This window comes from Mastigoproctus giganteus, chromosome 5 (genome assembly GCF_048544385.1).
Source record: "Mastigoproctus giganteus isolate SK-2022 chromosome 5, ASM4854438v1, whole genome shotgun sequence".
NCBI classification, from domain to species: domain Eukaryota; kingdom Metazoa; phylum Arthropoda; class Arachnida; order Uropygi; family Thelyphonidae; genus Mastigoproctus; species Mastigoproctus giganteus.
In genome coordinates this window covers 199786411-199804083 of record NC_143579.1, presented here as the reverse complement: position 1 = coordinate 199804083, position 17673 = coordinate 199786411, and the positions used below count along the sequence as shown (strand labels likewise).

The 17673-nt window shown below is 36.2% G+C and overlaps 1 protein-coding gene across 1 annotated transcript in view; it reads left to right on the top strand.

Annotated features, from left to right (window-relative positions):
- LOC150085996 (two pore channel protein 1-like) overlaps positions 1-17673 on the top strand; it is a 312161-nt gene that overhangs the window by 72827 nt on the left and 221661 nt on the right. The window contains exons 8-9 of the mRNA XM_090374763.1: positions 7787-7845; positions 13122-13221. Coding sequence (XP_090230889.1) covers positions 7787-7845; positions 13122-13221 — 159 coding nt within the window. The remainder of the gene's footprint in view (positions 1-7786; positions 7846-13121; positions 13222-17673) is intronic.

Sequence of the window (17673 nt, the reverse complement as noted above, 5' to 3'; positions counted from 1 at the left end):
TGTGCACAATATTCATGTCAAATAAGCATATTTTTAATACTAGTTTTTAAATTCTTCCACTTAAATTTAGTGAAGAAATCTTTAAGAATGTGGCACAACTAACAAATAAACAGTCTTTTGAATCAGAATTTCTAGCAGCACTATCGACAGTTAACAGATTGTGTTACTGTTATACAGTGACTTGATGTGATTGTTTGGATTTGCACCTTGTTGGTTAAGGAAACTGAGATGTTTTCAATTGGGACTGACTATATGTTAGCACCAGGCTTTTTTTTTTTATAAAAAGCAGATGGTTTTTCATTCTGCAGACAAACACTTTTAGAATATGCACAGTTTACAAGCAATACATAAACGATCGTGCTGATTCAAAATAACCAAACTCAGCGTCTCAGAAATAGTGTATTATTTGTAGTGCAATACCAAAACAACTTGTGGTGCTTTGCCTTTGAGAGATCAGTGTACCATACCTGAGAAAAACATGTTTTGCCCATTGTAGACTTCAGTTCAACAAGTTTGTACCGGACAAAACATTTCACAAGTAAATGTATAAATCCAATAAATGTCAAGTGAAATCATATAAATTTTGTCTACACAATCTGCCAGCATGTGTCGGAGTACTGAAATTCGTTCAGCTTTTGTTACAATCACATCTGAGGATAAAACAAATAGTTATTCAGAAAAACTGTCCCCCAGATTTCATAAGCAGAATAATCAGAAAACTGATGGAAATGCTAAGAACCCACCAACATCAACAAATGTCATAGAAAAATCAGTAATAAGCTTTTCATTCCATGGTATAGGTGAAATACTTGATTAGGAAGAGAACAAGGCAAGATGCACCACACAAGATCCAGAAAATTAAAAAAGGAAAAAAAAAAATCCTCAGAAGTTCCCCCATCCCTACCTGCCATGCCTGGAATGTAGAAACAGTTTGCCAGTTCAACTGCCATTTTGAGAAAAGTGGCATAAACTGGATACCAAAATTAAAGAAAATGGTAGGGAAACCAGTGACTTTGTATTTTGTAGCAGCAATGAATGCCATTAGGTCTTAATCCAAAATCTCACCATTAGGGTCATATATATACAGGGTGTTTCAGTTAAACGTTTCAGAACTTCTAAGAGGGGTAGGGTACATCCTGACAACTCGAAATCATATAGCAATGTGGGGTCGGAAATGCTTTCCTGAAGCGGTGTTGTACACAGAAGCACCATAAAAAGAAAAGAGACCGTAAGTGAGAAATCGTTTTAATAATACATGAAAAGAAGCAAAAGGTACATGGATTAAAGTAAGTGTTCGAAGTTTCTTCAACCTCGTATTGCTTTCGCACAGTGGTACCTTGGAAAATGTGCTACAAATCCCCTTTTTCCTGCTGAAGTGTTGTTTTCCGATGAGGCATCCTTCACAAGGGAAGGAATTTTCAACACGCATAACGACCATATCTGGGCGGTCGAGAACCCGCATGCAATACGACGTCGTGCAGCACAGATTCGATTTTCGGTCAATGTATGGGCCGGTATTATGGGAGATCACCTCATCGGACCTTACCTGTTACCTAACCTTACCTTACCTGTTGTCGTCTAACCGGACCTATCTACTTGATCTTTCTGCAGCAAGTATTGCCACAACTTTTGAGAGATGAACAGATTTCTGCATCGACGCAACAGACAATTGGTTCCAACACGATGGAGCCCCTGCCCATTATAACGGAGATGTTCGTAACTACCTGGATGTCACATTTGGTCAACAGTGGATCGGACGTGGTGGGCCCGTGCGTTGGCCTGCTCGGTCACCCGACCTATCATGTCTCGATTTTTATTTCTGGGGTCATATGAAATCGCTAGTTTATGACACCCCTGTTGACAAGCTGAGGAGCTGGTTGCAAGAATCGCAGTAGCTGCCGAAGAAATTCGAAATTCGCCTGGAGTATTCCAGAATGTTCGGATGTCCATGCGTCGGAGATGTGAGGCGTGCATTGTAGCCCGTGGAAGAAACTTCGAACACTTACTTTAATCCATGTACCTTTTGCTTCTTTTCATGTATTATTAAAACGATTTCTCACTTACGGTCTCTTTTCTTTATGGTGCTTCTGTGTACAACACCGCTTCAGGAAAGCATTTCCGACCCCACATTGCTATATGATTTCGAGTTGTCAGGATGTACCCTACCCCTCTTAGAAGTTCTGAAACGTTTAACTGAAACACCCTGTATATATATATATATGAGAGAGAGAGAGAGATTTAGCATTTATTATCCAGGCAACCTCTAGTTAAAACATAAACAGCAAGAGAAGGGGAATTATCCACTATAATAAAACTGGTTTTTTTGCCAATTCCTTGTTCACATACAGTATTCTAGATACAAGAGCAAAAACAGAAAATATAAACCCAGATATCCTCGATATCCTCACGATTTTTATTGTGTCTGTCTGTCTGTCATTAAATCACCTAAATATGAAAGATTTTAGAACCTATAGTACTTATTACCATGCACAGATTGAAGGTTGGGAAGATACTTGTTAACATTAGACTTGCATATCTGTAGATTGTAATTTTCAGGAAATACATGTGAAGGGAGGTTGTTCCAGAAAACTGAAGCTGAAGGGATAAATGAGGAAGAAGAAAAGTTGGTTCTGTAGGTTCGAAGTTGGACAGCAAATGGACTGGTTGGGGCATACGTTTGGAAGAGAGAGAATTATAGAAGTCAGTTCAGAAGAACAATGCTCATGAAAATATCTATAGAAATAGCAGGCAGCAGAAACAGAATGACTATGAGACGGAGTGTAGAAGTGTGAGAGAGGTCAGTTGCTGTTTTATGGCACATTGGCAACTAAGGCCATAATGCTCCAGCCTGAGAGAGAGGTTATGGGGCACTCCCCTAGATGTGGGTACTATATTCCACATTAGAGTGGATTTGAGATTTGTATAGAGTGAATAGCTGTTTAGAAGCAAAGTAATGCCGAGAGTGAAAGAGAAAACCCAGTTTTTTAGATGCAGGGGAAACAGTATTTGTGATGTGTTTATTGACTGGAAAGATTAGAAGTCGGGGTAATCCCTAATAGAAATATGATTTTTGTCTAGAAATCTGAGTGTGATCTTCGATGACACTCAGAAGATGCATAGCAGGCAAATGATCCTATTTGTGAGATATAAGACAGGAAGAGTTTTTTATAAGGATTGAAATTAACTAAGTTATCTTTGTCCCATTGGAGAATTACCTGGAGATCAGTATTTAAGGAACTGGTAGTGGATATTCAAGGAATTTCTGTTTGTGCAAGGCAAGGTTTCTCAAACTGGAAGGGAATGCAATGTACTGTTGTGAGCAAAACTATGGTTAGGATTTCAGTCAATGGAAGAAGGTCATTAATGTACAAGAGGAAAATAATGGGAGTTTGCTTCCCACTTTTCCTTGAGGAACACCAGAATTAGTGGAGAATTTAGATGACAGCGATAAAACTGGATACCCAATTACAAAAAGCTGTCAGCAATCCATAATGTGGAAGCTTATTTAAATGATCTTTATGTCAAATGCAATCAAAAGCTAATTTTAAATTAAATTATTAAAATTAGATTATTAAATTTTCTAACGTAACTGGCCTTTTTTTTTTTTTTTGTGACTTCCATTTTATTCCCACTGATACTGAAATTCTTATTAAATGGCTTTTTGCATACATAAGCATGCACTGCAATTTCATAAGTTTTGCTCTTGCCTTTCTCAACATATATTTTTTAGGTGTTTTGTTTAATCTGTAAATTGTTTTTCTGATTATAGCTTACTGCATTCACATATTTTTGTAAAAAAAATTGTCTTCTGTCAAAATAATTAATCTGTTATTTGAAATATTTCAGTTATTCATGAGTTTAAAAGTTACCTCCAACCTTATATTTTTAAAATTCTTTGTTTTTTTGCTTATCCATTTAATATACAGAATAACAACCACTTTATTTTTTGTTAGTTTGTGGCCAAATTCAATGCAGTATAGAGTAAAATATGTACATATTTTACTCTATAGCTGAGCTGTATTTACTTTTATTCATCCACATATGCATTTTTTATGTTTAATTTATTAATTTCTTTTTCTTACATATTGTACTATTACTGTTAACCCCTGGCCTTGTGGCTGTGAAGGGCGACAGTGCAATGTATCCATTTGTATTATTATTATTATTATTATTGCAATAAAGATTTCTATCTATATTTAAAATGATATACAGTTGAACTTGGTTATAACGAGCACGGAAATAACGAGATCACAGCTGTAATGAGCAAAAAAGCTATAATTTTAATTTATGCATATTCCCATACAAAAGCTCACTGTTATAACGAGCATACTACACGGATATACCATACAAATTTTAGTAACTATGCAAATATTCTTAATTGCGCGGTAGTCAAAAAGACCCAATTCTTGGAACAGGCAAAAATGAAAAGGGCACCTTAGCTTTTATGACCACCCACATTGGAGTCGCAGCCGGTTTATGACATTGTTGGGGATGGGGGACTATACAATACTGCTTGCCGTTCTGCTTGTCGCATTACTATTCCTTGTATTCATTAAACCATAAATTTATTTCAGGACTCCTAAGAATTTTGGAAATGGGACTTCTAAGAACTTTGTATGCAGATCACTTAGTTCCAATCAGTTAGAAACTAACCTTTCCTTTGGAAATATGTCTACTAACAAAAGAAAGTCTCTTGAATCGTGAAAAATTCGAAATTATTCGTAACTTAGAACGTAGTGCAAAAATGTTGAAGTGTGCAGAAAGTTTTCTTTGTCCTCTTCAACAGTATCAACATTGTGGAAGAATAAACATGTTTACCTATCGTGATAGAAAAGAACATAACCAGAAAAAAAAAAAAAATATATATATAGTAATAGTAATCATGGCATGTGATGCAAGAAAGCAAGCATATGAGCTTATGTAGCATCAGCCAAAAAAAAAAAATAAAAAAATAATCACACAACCATTCCCTCTAAATGTTTGTCCAGTTCCTCCTTAAATTTATTTAAACTATCAACTTCCATCTGTCTGGCTAAAGGCAAATTTCCAAACATCTATTCTACAGCTGTCTTTCCTCAATTTGAATTTATGCCCCCTTAGACTCATAATCTGAACAAGTGGAAGAATCCCATCAGAATTCAGCGTGCTCAACCCATTCAAGGCCTTGTACACCTCAATCAGATCACCTCACAGGTGCCTAGTCTCCAGCCGCTGCAATTTGCAGAACTTAAAAAGCCTCTCTTGGTAAGAGGATCCCTTTATTCCCCTCACCAATCTTGTTGCCCTTCTCTGTATACGCTCAAGCAAATCAACATCCTTCCTAAAATGAGGCCTCCAGACCTGTATGCAGTACTCAAGGCGTGGCCTGACCATTGTCTTATACAGAGGGACAATCACCTCTTTTTCTCTGCTAGCAAAATTTGTGTATATCATTTACAAAACCCCATGACTGCCCTGGCAGCCTGTCTGCATTGTTCAGAAAACTTCATATCTGAGTGCAGTCATTTTTCATTTTCCACCACCCTAAGTATAGTACCACACGGTTGGTACGTTCCTCTGGGGTTAATTCTACCCACATGCAGCACTTTGCATTTGTCAATATTAAACTTCAGTTGCCACTTCTTAGCCCATATGCCCAAATTATCTAGATCCTGTTGCAGTAGCACACTGCCATTACTGTCATTAAGAACCCTGCCAACCTTTGTATCATCTGCAAACTTCGACATTAAGCCTGATATACCTTCATCAATATCATTGATAAGTATACAAAACAACAGTGGACCCAACACCAAACCCTGTGGGACTCCACTAATAACATTAGTCCATGAAGAGCAGTCTCCATTGATTACCACACTCTGTCTTCTCCCACTCAACCATCCTTTTATCCATTGTAGCAACTTACTCTCCAATTTGTACAGTAGTCTTCCATGTGCAACAGTGTCAAAAGATTTCCTGAAATCCAAGTATATGATATCAAAATTTTTTTTTTTTGCATCCAGTTCCTTTGTAACCACATCATAATATCCAATCAAATTTGTCAGACAAGACTTTCCCTTAACAAACCCATGCTGTGTCTGAATTATTGCTGCAGTCTTGTTTAGATGATCCTGCAATGCATCTTTCACAGGTGACTCCATTATTTTACCCGGAACAGAAGTTAAACTAACTGGTCTGTAATTACTCGTGTCACCCTTCAACACGAAGCATATATATGTAAACAGGTAGTTCTCGACTTTACGATTTAATTCGTTCCTAACGCATGCTCGTAAAGCAGAAATTAAATCCCATAGATCTAATGTTAAAAATAGGGGTTACGTTCTCAACAATGAAATTAGTTAGCTAATTAATTTATGTTTAAACAAAGAAATTAAAATGTAACCTGTAAAATCAAGCAAATTATAATAATAGAGAAATTATTTATGACTTAAAAATGTTAAAGAATGTTTATTCTTCATCATCGACTAAATTCATACTCGTTGATCACTGATTATTGGTTCGGTACTCGTTGGTTTGTTGCACAAGAGTAGTCTTCTTCAGAAATGCTTCAAGAGGTGCTTGTTTCCAAGATAATCTTTTTTTTTTCTTTATAAATTTCACGATTGCATGCATAAGCATTTTTTAATGGCACACACAAATTGCACTAACACGATTTCGTGTGGAGTAAGTTTGCGAAGCTTAAAAAAAAGAGGATTGAAGAGAAGATTCTGAAAATTTATTTATGTTTTTATATGATTGAAGATTTCAGTAAAGGGAAACATATTTCACCATAATAACATAAAAAAAACCACACCATTCCAACTATCGGTATTTTCACAAATGCAAGAAGATCAAGTTTACTACCCATTTATAATTGTTTGCAGTAACAGAAAAGCTCCATAAACCGGAAAATGCAAATTGTTTTTATTGTTTTATGGTCATGACCTCCAGAAATGTGCTTTAGAAAAATGTCACAAAGATGTTCAAAATTGGTTCTTATAACAGAACATATGATAACAATGAAAGTGTAGTGCATTTTAGTGATTTGAATTGGTAACTAATACAATTTGCACTATAAAAATGACCTTTTAGAGAGTTATATAGCGAAAATTTCAACTTCCGAGGTCGTGGAACGAATTACCAAAAAACAATGTGTTATTGGGTTCACATTACGATATGTTCATGATACGATGGTGTCTCTGGAACGGATTAATATCATAAAGTGGGGTATACTGTATTGTATTGCTATGTGTGTGGTTTGAAATGCTTTATTTAGGAATGTTTAACATTCATTTTTTAAAATTAATGTTCATATTTCCGATTTTTTTGATACTTTGAAAAAAAAAAAAAAAAACTCGTAAAGCGAGAACTGCCTGTGTGTTTATATGTATATGCTGGATTTTCAGTAGATGGTCCAATCTTGAAGGCTCAAATGAAAAATTTGCTAAATAATTCGGACACGACAATTTTGTATGTAACAATGGTTGGCTGGATCGATTTAAAAACCGAATAAAAAGCATATTAATACAAATAATATGTAGGTATATACTAATATTATTTTCTTCTCTAATATTTCTTTTGTGTTTTGAATCTATCTTTTTTTCAAGTTATTGAGTGTTAAAATAATAAGAGGTAGATATAAGTCATCATTGATATAGTGAGTAATGGTTATAATGAGGAAATTTTGTCGGTCCTTTGATGCTCGATGTAACTAAGTTTGACTGTATTGCTTTTTTAATTATTTCAAATGATTTTAATATTATGATGAAATTCTGATAGTATTATTACTAAATTGCTTTTTCTATTATAGAATTTCTCTACTTTACAAGGAAGCTTTGTAAGCTTATTTGTATTGCTGACAACAGCAAAGTATGTATTTTTGTTTTTGGTAAACAAATATATTTGTTTATATATTTTTGATTTTTTGTGAAGCAATATATACATTGTGCTGCCACTTTATTAGGTACACCCATGCTGTGCACACAAATGGTTAGTCGCACAACGTTGCAAGTCACATGAACACAGTTGTGGATATAAATGCAGCAGAACAACCTTTCTAGTATCATTTAAGCGTACAAACTGTAGCAAGAATGGAGAAAAGGAGTGATCTAACGGACTTCAAACGTGGCATGGTAGTAGATGCAAGATGTGCCGCCAGGTGGGCGGGAGCAGCAGTGCGTAGCACACGCTTCTTTAAACCGGGGTTCAAGCCCATGCCCACCAAACACGGAGGATGCGGAAAGGTCAGGGAATGACCACCGCATATCCCTAGAGCAATATGGCCTTAGTTGCTAATGCTCCTAAAAACCAAATAAAAAACAAACAGCAAGACATGCTGGGCAAAGCATCTCTGAAACGGAAGTTTTCCTGAACTTTTCATGCATCACAGTTTCAAAGGTGTATCAAGAATGGTGCAATGAACAGAAAACATCCTCTCAACGGCACTCTTGTGGAAGAAAACCGCTTGTTGATGAGAGAGGCCAGAGGAAGATGGCTAGAATTGTGCAAGCAGACGGGCCACAATGTCACACACATCAGAATACAACCTTGGTGCGCAGAACAAAATATTGCAATGGACCACTAGTCGCACTTTGTCGTGAATGGGCTGCAAAAGCCAATGACCACATTGTGTACCTTTGTTATCAATGAAGAACAAGAGAGCACGCCTCCTGTGGGCACAGCAACACCACCACTGGACTATCGAGGATTGGAAAACAGTTGCTAGGTCTGAGGAGTCAAAGTTCCTGGTGCATCATGTTGATGGAAGGCTCAGAATTTGGCAAAAACTACATGAATCCATGGACCCGTTATGTCTGACAACTACTGTGCAAGGTGGTGGGGGCAGTGTTATGGTGTGGGGAATGTTTTCTTGGCACACTTTGGGTCAATTGATACCCATAGATTCATGTCTGAATGCCATATCGTACCTAAACATCGTTGCTGACCAAGTGCATCTGTTCGTGTTGACAGTTTATCCTTAGAAGGATGGTTACTTCCAGCAGAATAATGTGCCAGTGCACAAAGCCCGAATCACTATGGAATGGTTCCAGGAACATGACAATGACTTTACTTTGCTGCAGTGGCCCACTCAGTCTGCAGATCTCAATCCTATTGAACATCTTTGGGATGAGCTGGAAAGGGCTGTTTAGGATGACGGGCTACAAGTCCATTTTTGAAGAGGCAGTCTTCTGACTGTTACTGTACTTGCTACCACTCCTGTATGTTCTTCCCATTCTCTTTTCAGCTCAGACGAAGAAGCAGCTTTATGGTTTTTAAGGCATAAGCGCTTCAAAACGCGGTCCTGTTTCGGCATAGACTCGTTTGTGTAAGTCCTATCAACAGAACCAGTATTCTTGAGTTTGGACAGAAATCTGCTCATGTTGACTGATTACAATACTCTCTATAAGCAATATGACCAGAAGAACATCCTTCCTCATGTAAAGCAACAAATAGCACTCTTTCTTTTTGGCATAAACTGCACGTAACTTGCCATCCTGAGGCAAGCAAGGAATGACTGCAACTCTTGCAGAGCGTGCTTATATAGCTGAAAGTAACAGCTGATGCAATGTTACGTCATCACCTACGTGTGTCAATCTTATCTGATGCAATATGTAAGAAATATTGCCATATATTTACATTATTTGGAAGACAATTACAATTTTAAGAGGTGTTTCACTTTCTTTGAACACCAGTGTACACACCATTAAGAAAATATTGCAGGAGCAGGATGCCAAAATGGATGAATGTGGTGCCCACAGTGACAAAAAGTACTGAAGCCTACAACATTTACAAGTTGATCTATAATAGTACCAGAAATAAGGTTAGGTGAGCCATGGTTGCATATGAGAAAGCTCTGGCTAAGAGAGCAAAGAATGGGGACAAGGAGTTTTTCATATATGTTAATACAAAGAAATGAAAATGAATCAGATTATACCTTTGTGGGAAAGTCCTAGATAACCCAGCTAATGTTGGCGATGAATTGATTGGGTACTTTGCATAAATCTTTACTGGGAAAAGACCCTTCATGTTGAGAAGAGGCTGTACGAGTGAGGCAGAGCCATATGAAATTGGTGATTTTGAAATTTTAGACGACCTTTTTATTAGAAAAACTTTCAACATAAAGGCAAGTAAGGCTCGTGGAGTTGATGGCATATACCCAGTAATTTTTAGGGAGGCTGCCAAGGAGTATATTGAACAATTGAAATGAATTATGAGGGTATCTTTGAATTCAGGAGAGATTCATTTGGATTGGAGCAGTGCTAACATATTGCCAATACATAAAGGCAGTTCTAAGGGTCAGTAACTACAGACTAGTTAGTCTTACTAACTGGTCTGACTTCAGTTGTAGGGAAAATCTTAGAGGCAATGTTAAGAATATAATCCAGGGACATTTAGATATAAATGACATTCTAAAGGACACACAACATGGGTTTGTTAAGGGGATATCATGTTTATCTAACCTGGTAAGCAATTTTGACACAGTTACTCATGAGGTTGATGTAGGGAACAATTTCAACATTGTTTATTTTGACTTTTGCAAGTTATATGACTCAGTCCCTCATGAGAGGTCAGGTTACTATCTAAGCTGGAACATGTTGGGATTCTATACAAGATTCTATGATGGATCGCAGAATGACTGCAAGGCAGGAGGCAGAGTGTTGTGATTAATCAATATTATTCAGATTAGTGTAATGTCAGAAGTGGGGTTTGCGATGGTTGGTTCTTGAACCACTGTGTTTCTGATTTTGATAAACGACATTGACAAGGGGATATAGGGCACAGTGTCAAAATTTGCAGATGGTGTTAAGTTTGGGCCTCCTTTAAAAGCAAGATTTGCCAATTTCATTTAATCACATAAATCTTCTCATACATTAATTGCCACAAACCATAGTGGTGCTAGAAAAATATTATCACTGTGGTTTATGGTGCTACTAGAGAAATACAAGATGATAGTGTTGCATCAATAAAACCCTCAAAGTCCATAAAACCCTAAAATCCAGCTCACAATACAGGCAATATGTATGCAATTTACAGCATGTTCTGTGAGCATATAAGTGAAGAGGAATACCATGTTAAATTGTGGAAAGCACAAATATGTAATCCTTTCCATAGCAAAACACTTAAAATTATATCAGGGCAAAGGTGATTTTTATCACCTTCACCTTGTTATCTGAGTTATAAAATATGCCAGTGACATTTTGAGTTTAATGTCAGTTTTTTTTTTTTTTTTTCAGCAAAGAAAAAAGATACGAACTTACCCATTTGTTGAACTGTTCCTTATTTTCTAAAATCTTTTGTTTGACTGACTGTATCTTAAATAGTTTTTCTATAAGTGATTAGTTTTTCACTTCACATCTCCATTGAGAGTGCTGGTAAACAGGAAATTAGACAATTGTTGAGAGCAAGTAAGATAAAAACTTTGTATTAAGAGAGAAATGAGAACTAAGCTAACAGCTGCTTTTGTTTTATTACTTTTTAGAAGATAATTATTTTGGCAACCTGTGTGAACAGAAAAAATATAATAGTTTTGAGTAAGAAAACTGATTGTGTTGTGCCAGAAGGAGCATATATATGTATTTTTCTGCACTTGTCACAGACTGTTGAGTCCGCATTATGTCGAGGGGCTAAGTGTATTCTTGCCATGTGTACATATCATCTATGTAAAGAAGTAAACCTCCTAAAAAAAAATCTAATTCATTTCACAAATATATGTTCTGATCTGATCTCGTTGTTGTATCTAATTCCGTCTACAGTTTGCCAAACCCCACTTGGTTTTTCTGATAGAATCTCACTTATCAGTTGCCTCAATGATCAGTTATCTCATTTGTCATAATTATTTACTTTGTGATTCTTTCTGCTCTAAAGATGTCACTTTTGCTCCACCACTTGCCAGAGACTTCCTAATCTGGACTCCCCTCTGGCTTAAATTATATTAACGTCATTCTGTCAAATTCATTTGCTACTCTACATATCACACAGTACTATGGTCAAACAAAGTAGACAAGGGCCCTTGCCCATTTTGATTACTCTTAACTGATTTCATTACTATTTCATTTCTCAGAGACTGTCTCATTTGACATTATGCCAAGTTTCAACTTTAGTTCATTACATTCTCTTGCATTGAACACACACACACACACACACAAACAAACATCACTTGTTAGAGAAGGTTTTACATACATGCCACAGGGAGTATAATCAACAGGACTGTGACTTGCAGACGAATCACAAGTGAAAATAGTGATAGTGAAAATGCTTTCCTCACTCAGTTTTTTTCAAAATTACTCTAAGAAATTGAAAGAATAAAGAAACTGGAAAGAAGAAATAGTGTTTTACTATTAGTGTTATTTAAATACAGTAGTGTAATAATTATTGGTCTATCACTAGTAGAGCTATTATACTACTGTAATTAGCAAACTAATTAAAGAATAGATATCATTTCAGATATTTGCAAAATTTGTTAAATAGCAAAACAAAAAAAATTAATTTAATCCATCTAGGCACCTGCCATCCCACTGACTAAATGCTAAATACATTGAAACTGTCATCTAGGATTTTTATTGTGTTTATTATTATTTTATTTATTTATTTTTATACTGAAATTTCTGAAAGCTTGGAACAACTGCAGTTTTGCTTAACCTGCACTGTTCCAGGAACAGATTGTACCTTGAAGTTTAGCAGGTATCATCATCTGAAGCAGCTATCCATAATGATTGGTAGTGACTTGAATTCTTCACTAGCAGGGAAATAACACAAATATTTTTAGTTTACATTGCAAACTTATATTTAGTTTTTAATAGTTAAATAAAATTAAGTCAATTGAATTTTTAAAGTATTCAGTACATCCATGTAATTTAACCTATTTCTTAAATATGTAAGCAGTGTTGTTAGTAGTTAAAATTTCAAATTTTTTCATACGTATATATAATTCTTTCTTAGGTTGTTGGCTTTATGGTTTCGTTTGATGCATTTCTGCTCTCATCATATGTAGTTAGCTAGATGCAATTAGGATTTCTAAGTATATTAGCAACAAACAAAAAAAATATTAAGACATAGGACTTCAGTAGCCCTCTTGGTTACTATATATATATATATATATATATATATATATATATATATAATTTTTTTTTTTTTTTTTTTTTCAGTTTTCCTGATGTGATGCTGCCTTCGTATGCAAAATCAAGATGGTCATCCATTTTTTTTATTGGCTTTCTTGTGATTCATCTGTATTTCTTGATGAATTTGGTAAGTTCACTGATATAATTTTTGAAGATTTTTTATCTTTTATAAATGCACCTTATTTTTCTTTTGTGGGCAAAATGGTAATTTTTATGAGAGATATGAATATTGCACCGATTAACTTATGATTTCCATTGTATTAATCCAGTAGATTGCTGAAAATCGCATTTTATTTTTATTATTGTGTATTCAAGAGGTGGTCAATAAGTATTTATTCTCACCTAGAAATATTTGAGTTAGGGATTTGGTGTGTGTGTGTGTGTGTGTGTGTGTGTGTGTGTGTGTGTGTGTGTGTGTTAAAAAATTGGAAAAGATAGTTCAGGTGTTGAGCACAAAGCAGTGTGACCCAAGAGTAAGAACCATCTCAGCCACAGACCCTGCCATTATGGCTGAAGTGGAACAGCTAGTCCTTGAAGGAAGACAGACATTACTATAATTTTATAGTCTCATTTTATATTGAAGCGAACATTAGCTATGGGTCTGTTTGCACCATAATGCATGAGTTCCTATGCATGTCTGAGGTGACAACCTGATGGGTTCCAAGATTGTGACACCTCCTCAAAAGCTTTATGGGAAAGGGTGTTTTGCATAATTGTTGGGGATTTTTTTTGACCAAATTGTGACGATGGATGAATGCTGGGAACATCACTGAGACCCAGATTTCCATTGTATTAATCCAGTAGATTGCTGAAAATCGCATTTTATTTTTATTGTTTTATTATTTCCTTAGGATTCATTAAAACTTGCACAACTGATGTAAATTGTTATTGTGTATTCAAGAGGTGGTCAATAAGTATTTATTCTCACCTAGAAATATTTGAGTTAGGGATTTGGTGTGTGTGTGTGTGTGTGTGTGTGTGTGTGTGTGTGTGTGTGTGTGTGTGTGTGTGTGTGTGTTAAAAAATTGGAAAAGATAGTTCAGGTGTTGAGCACAAAGCAGTGTGACCCAAGAGTAAGAACCATCTCAGCCACAGACCCTGCCATTATGGCTGAAGTGGAACAGCTAGTCCTTGAAGGAAGACAGACATTACTATAATTTTATAGTCTCATTTTATATTGAAGCGAACATTAGCTATGGGTCTGTTTGCACCATAATGCATGAGTTCCTATGCATGTCTGAGGTGACAACCTGATGGGTTCCAAGATTGTGACACCTCCTCAAAAGCTTTATGGGAAAGGGTGTTTTGCATAATTGTTGGGGATTTTTTTTGACCAAATTGTGACGATGGATGAATGCTGGGAACATCACTGAGACCCAGAAATAAAACAGGTGAGTGAACATAGAAACATTCATTTTCATCAAACCTCCAAAAAAAAGCCAAGGTTCAATTGTCTGCCAACAAGGTCATGTTGTTGGTCTTCTGGGACTCTCAAGGTATCATCCTTACAGATCACCTTCCAAAAGGCAACAATATCACTGGGGAGTATTACAGAAACCTCCTAGGGAAGTTAAGTTGAAGCTGTCAAGTTGAAGAGATGTGAGAAGCTATCTAAAGGTGTCTGACAATGCTCATGCTGCTTCCTTCTATAACAGGTTCACTACTCTTATGGTGAACTTTGCAATCAGGTGTGGCTTTGAAAATCTGCAGCACCCACCATATTTTCCTGATCTCTCATCTTCAGGCGTCTTCCTCCTCCTGAAAATGAAGAAACCATTACAGGGCTGTGGATTTCAGACTGATGAGGGGGTAGCCTGGTTTTCTGCTGAAAGTGGAGTTCTGTTTCAGAGGCCTGAAAGAGCTTATCCACAGATAGGAAGAATGTGTAGTTCTAAAAGGTAGCAACATAGAGAAGGATGAAATTGCCAGCCAAGTTCCACATTCCTAACTCAAATATTTCCAAGTGGAGGTAAATGCTTATTGACCCCCTCGTATAGGTTATCAAGAAAATTATATATACAGTAAGTACAGCATGGAGTGATGATACCTGGTGGAAGACTGTTGTAAATGGGAGTATAAAGCACTGCTTTGTGCAGCCATGTTGTGAAGAAAATTTTCTGGAATTATTTATATCATATCCAGTACAGTCATTCACATATGTATGAAAAGGAAAGGGATCACAAAAATGGCATAAAGTAATAAATTTAACTGTTAGATAATGACAATTATCTGACAGTTAAATCATGGAGGTTTATCCTGTGATAAACCATTATGAATATGTTTCTTACTGATACATACCTGCATTGAAGCTCTAATACAACAAACATATCATGCCAAACAATCCATGACATTTTATTATTGTTCACAGAATGAATTACCGAAGCAAATGTTTAAACTGGCTACTGGCTGGTTTACAGCATTCTGAGATATACCTGTTTGTACATATATATCTCAGGGCATGCAGTAGTGATGGCAGCATGCACTTTTGCCACTGTTAGCATCCTTCATCCTGTTAGCAGGCATATATACAGTACACCAATTCCTTTAGATGTCCACAAAGAAAGAGTTCTGGGGTGGGGGTAAGGATTGAGGCCACACATTATTATACTTTTTTTCATGGTTCCATTCCGCCAGGTATCGTGTCATTAATGTTGCTAGCTTTTTTCTTTTTTTTATAAAGTAACTTTGTAAAGCAGTGCAGTATTATTTGTTATGATTTCAGCAGTCCTCTACCAAGCAATACTATGTTTTGCTTAAGTACAGTTTTCTTTACACATTGCATATATGCCCAGTTTCTGCCTAGTGCAGGAGAATGCTTTCTGAGAAATGAACTAAATTACAAAATGATGGAAATGATAAAAATTGATTAATTACTAATCAGTTATTATAAGTCTAATATGAATTGTTATGACTTATGCTTGAAAACTTTAATCTTGTCTGCATTTTCCAAAATTCTTCTAATGGTAGAAGTAAAAAAAAAAAAAAAAGTTCTTGTTTATATTCCTGCATGACCACCGGGTTAGTGGAATTTACAATGAATCATCAATACAAACATTAGTCGTATTTAGCAGTCACGAGCTTGAACCCCCTGTCCACTCAAAGAGCACATGCTATCACACTCAAGCTAAGTTAATGCCCACCCCACTTTCCAAACATGTATGTCCATTTGCACTTTAAAAGACTTCCATTTTCAAATTCAGTAAGATTCTATTTTGCAAAGCTTTTGCTTTTTCTGGTACTTTTACTATCTACCTATTTCAGACATTATAGGTAAGAGATATTTGAGCAGATCTTAAACTATAGAAAGCTAAGAAATGTAGAATGGAATTTCTTAGCCTTTAAATTGCCATAGCAGTGTCCCACCATTTAAATAAATGGTAGACGAACCATTTGGTATATTGCCATTTCTTTGAAAGTAATGCAATACCAGAGCAGATCATTGTGAAGGTAAAGTTTGTTCTGCTATGAGCAATAAGACCATTCCATTAACTAGGCCATTTAAATCCTGCTGGCCACAAAAACACACAAAAGGATAGGGTGTCTGTGATTTCCCTTTTAATTATCTTCAGAAATATATGATCGATTGCTGTGATCGTAGCAGAAAATAGTGTGGTAGCTCACTAAGTTTTATTTGACACTTCAAAAATGACCTTGGCTGCACCGTGAGTGTGCGCAGAATGACTCCTATGTGCACCGCCTCAGCCAGTGTCAGTAAGATGGCGACTGTGCAACAGAAAGCACTGTGTGTGTGTGTGTGTGTGTGTGTGTGTGTGTGTGTGTGTGTTGTGGTACGCTGAATTTAAATCTGTCATAACAGTGCAATGTCAATACCGATGTACTTACAGACAAGATGTGCCAAAAGACAAGACTATAAAACGTTGGTTTAATCAGTTTAAGGAAACTGGCAGTGTAGACATTAAGAAATCTCCAGGCTTGACCACAACATCTGAAGAGAATGTGGAGTGCTCGATACAGTCTTGCTTACATAGTCTGAAGAAATTCATCGCTCGTCGCAGCCTGGAACTTGGCATTCCAAAGACCACCATTCAGAATATGCTTCATAAACGACTAAGACTGCATGCATACAAGATTCAACTCAAAACATAAAATCAAACCTGAAGACCATCCCAGATGTACTGAATTTGCTAGTGCCATGTTAAGTAATAGTAGTAGTGGCATGTGATGCAAGAAATCAAGTGTATGAGCTTATGCAGCATCAGCCAAAAAAATAAAAAAAAATTACAAAACAATCTCCTCTAAATGAGGTTGACAATGATGAAAGTTATTTAAAGTGCATTTTGTTTAGTGACGAAGCAAACTTTCACACAAATGGGTGTGTTAATTGTCACAATTGTAGAATTTGGGGGGGTCACAGCAACCAAACAAAGTTCACCAATTTGTATGTGATACTCCTAAAATAAACGTGTGGACTAATGCACGATCGCTTGCTAGGCCCATTTATGCTTGCTAAAAGGACAATAACTGGCAACATTTATTTGGATATGCTACAGCTTTATGTTTTCTCTGAAGTTGAAGACATAGAAAGAGAGAAAGGAGTTTCTGTGATTTTTCAGCAAGA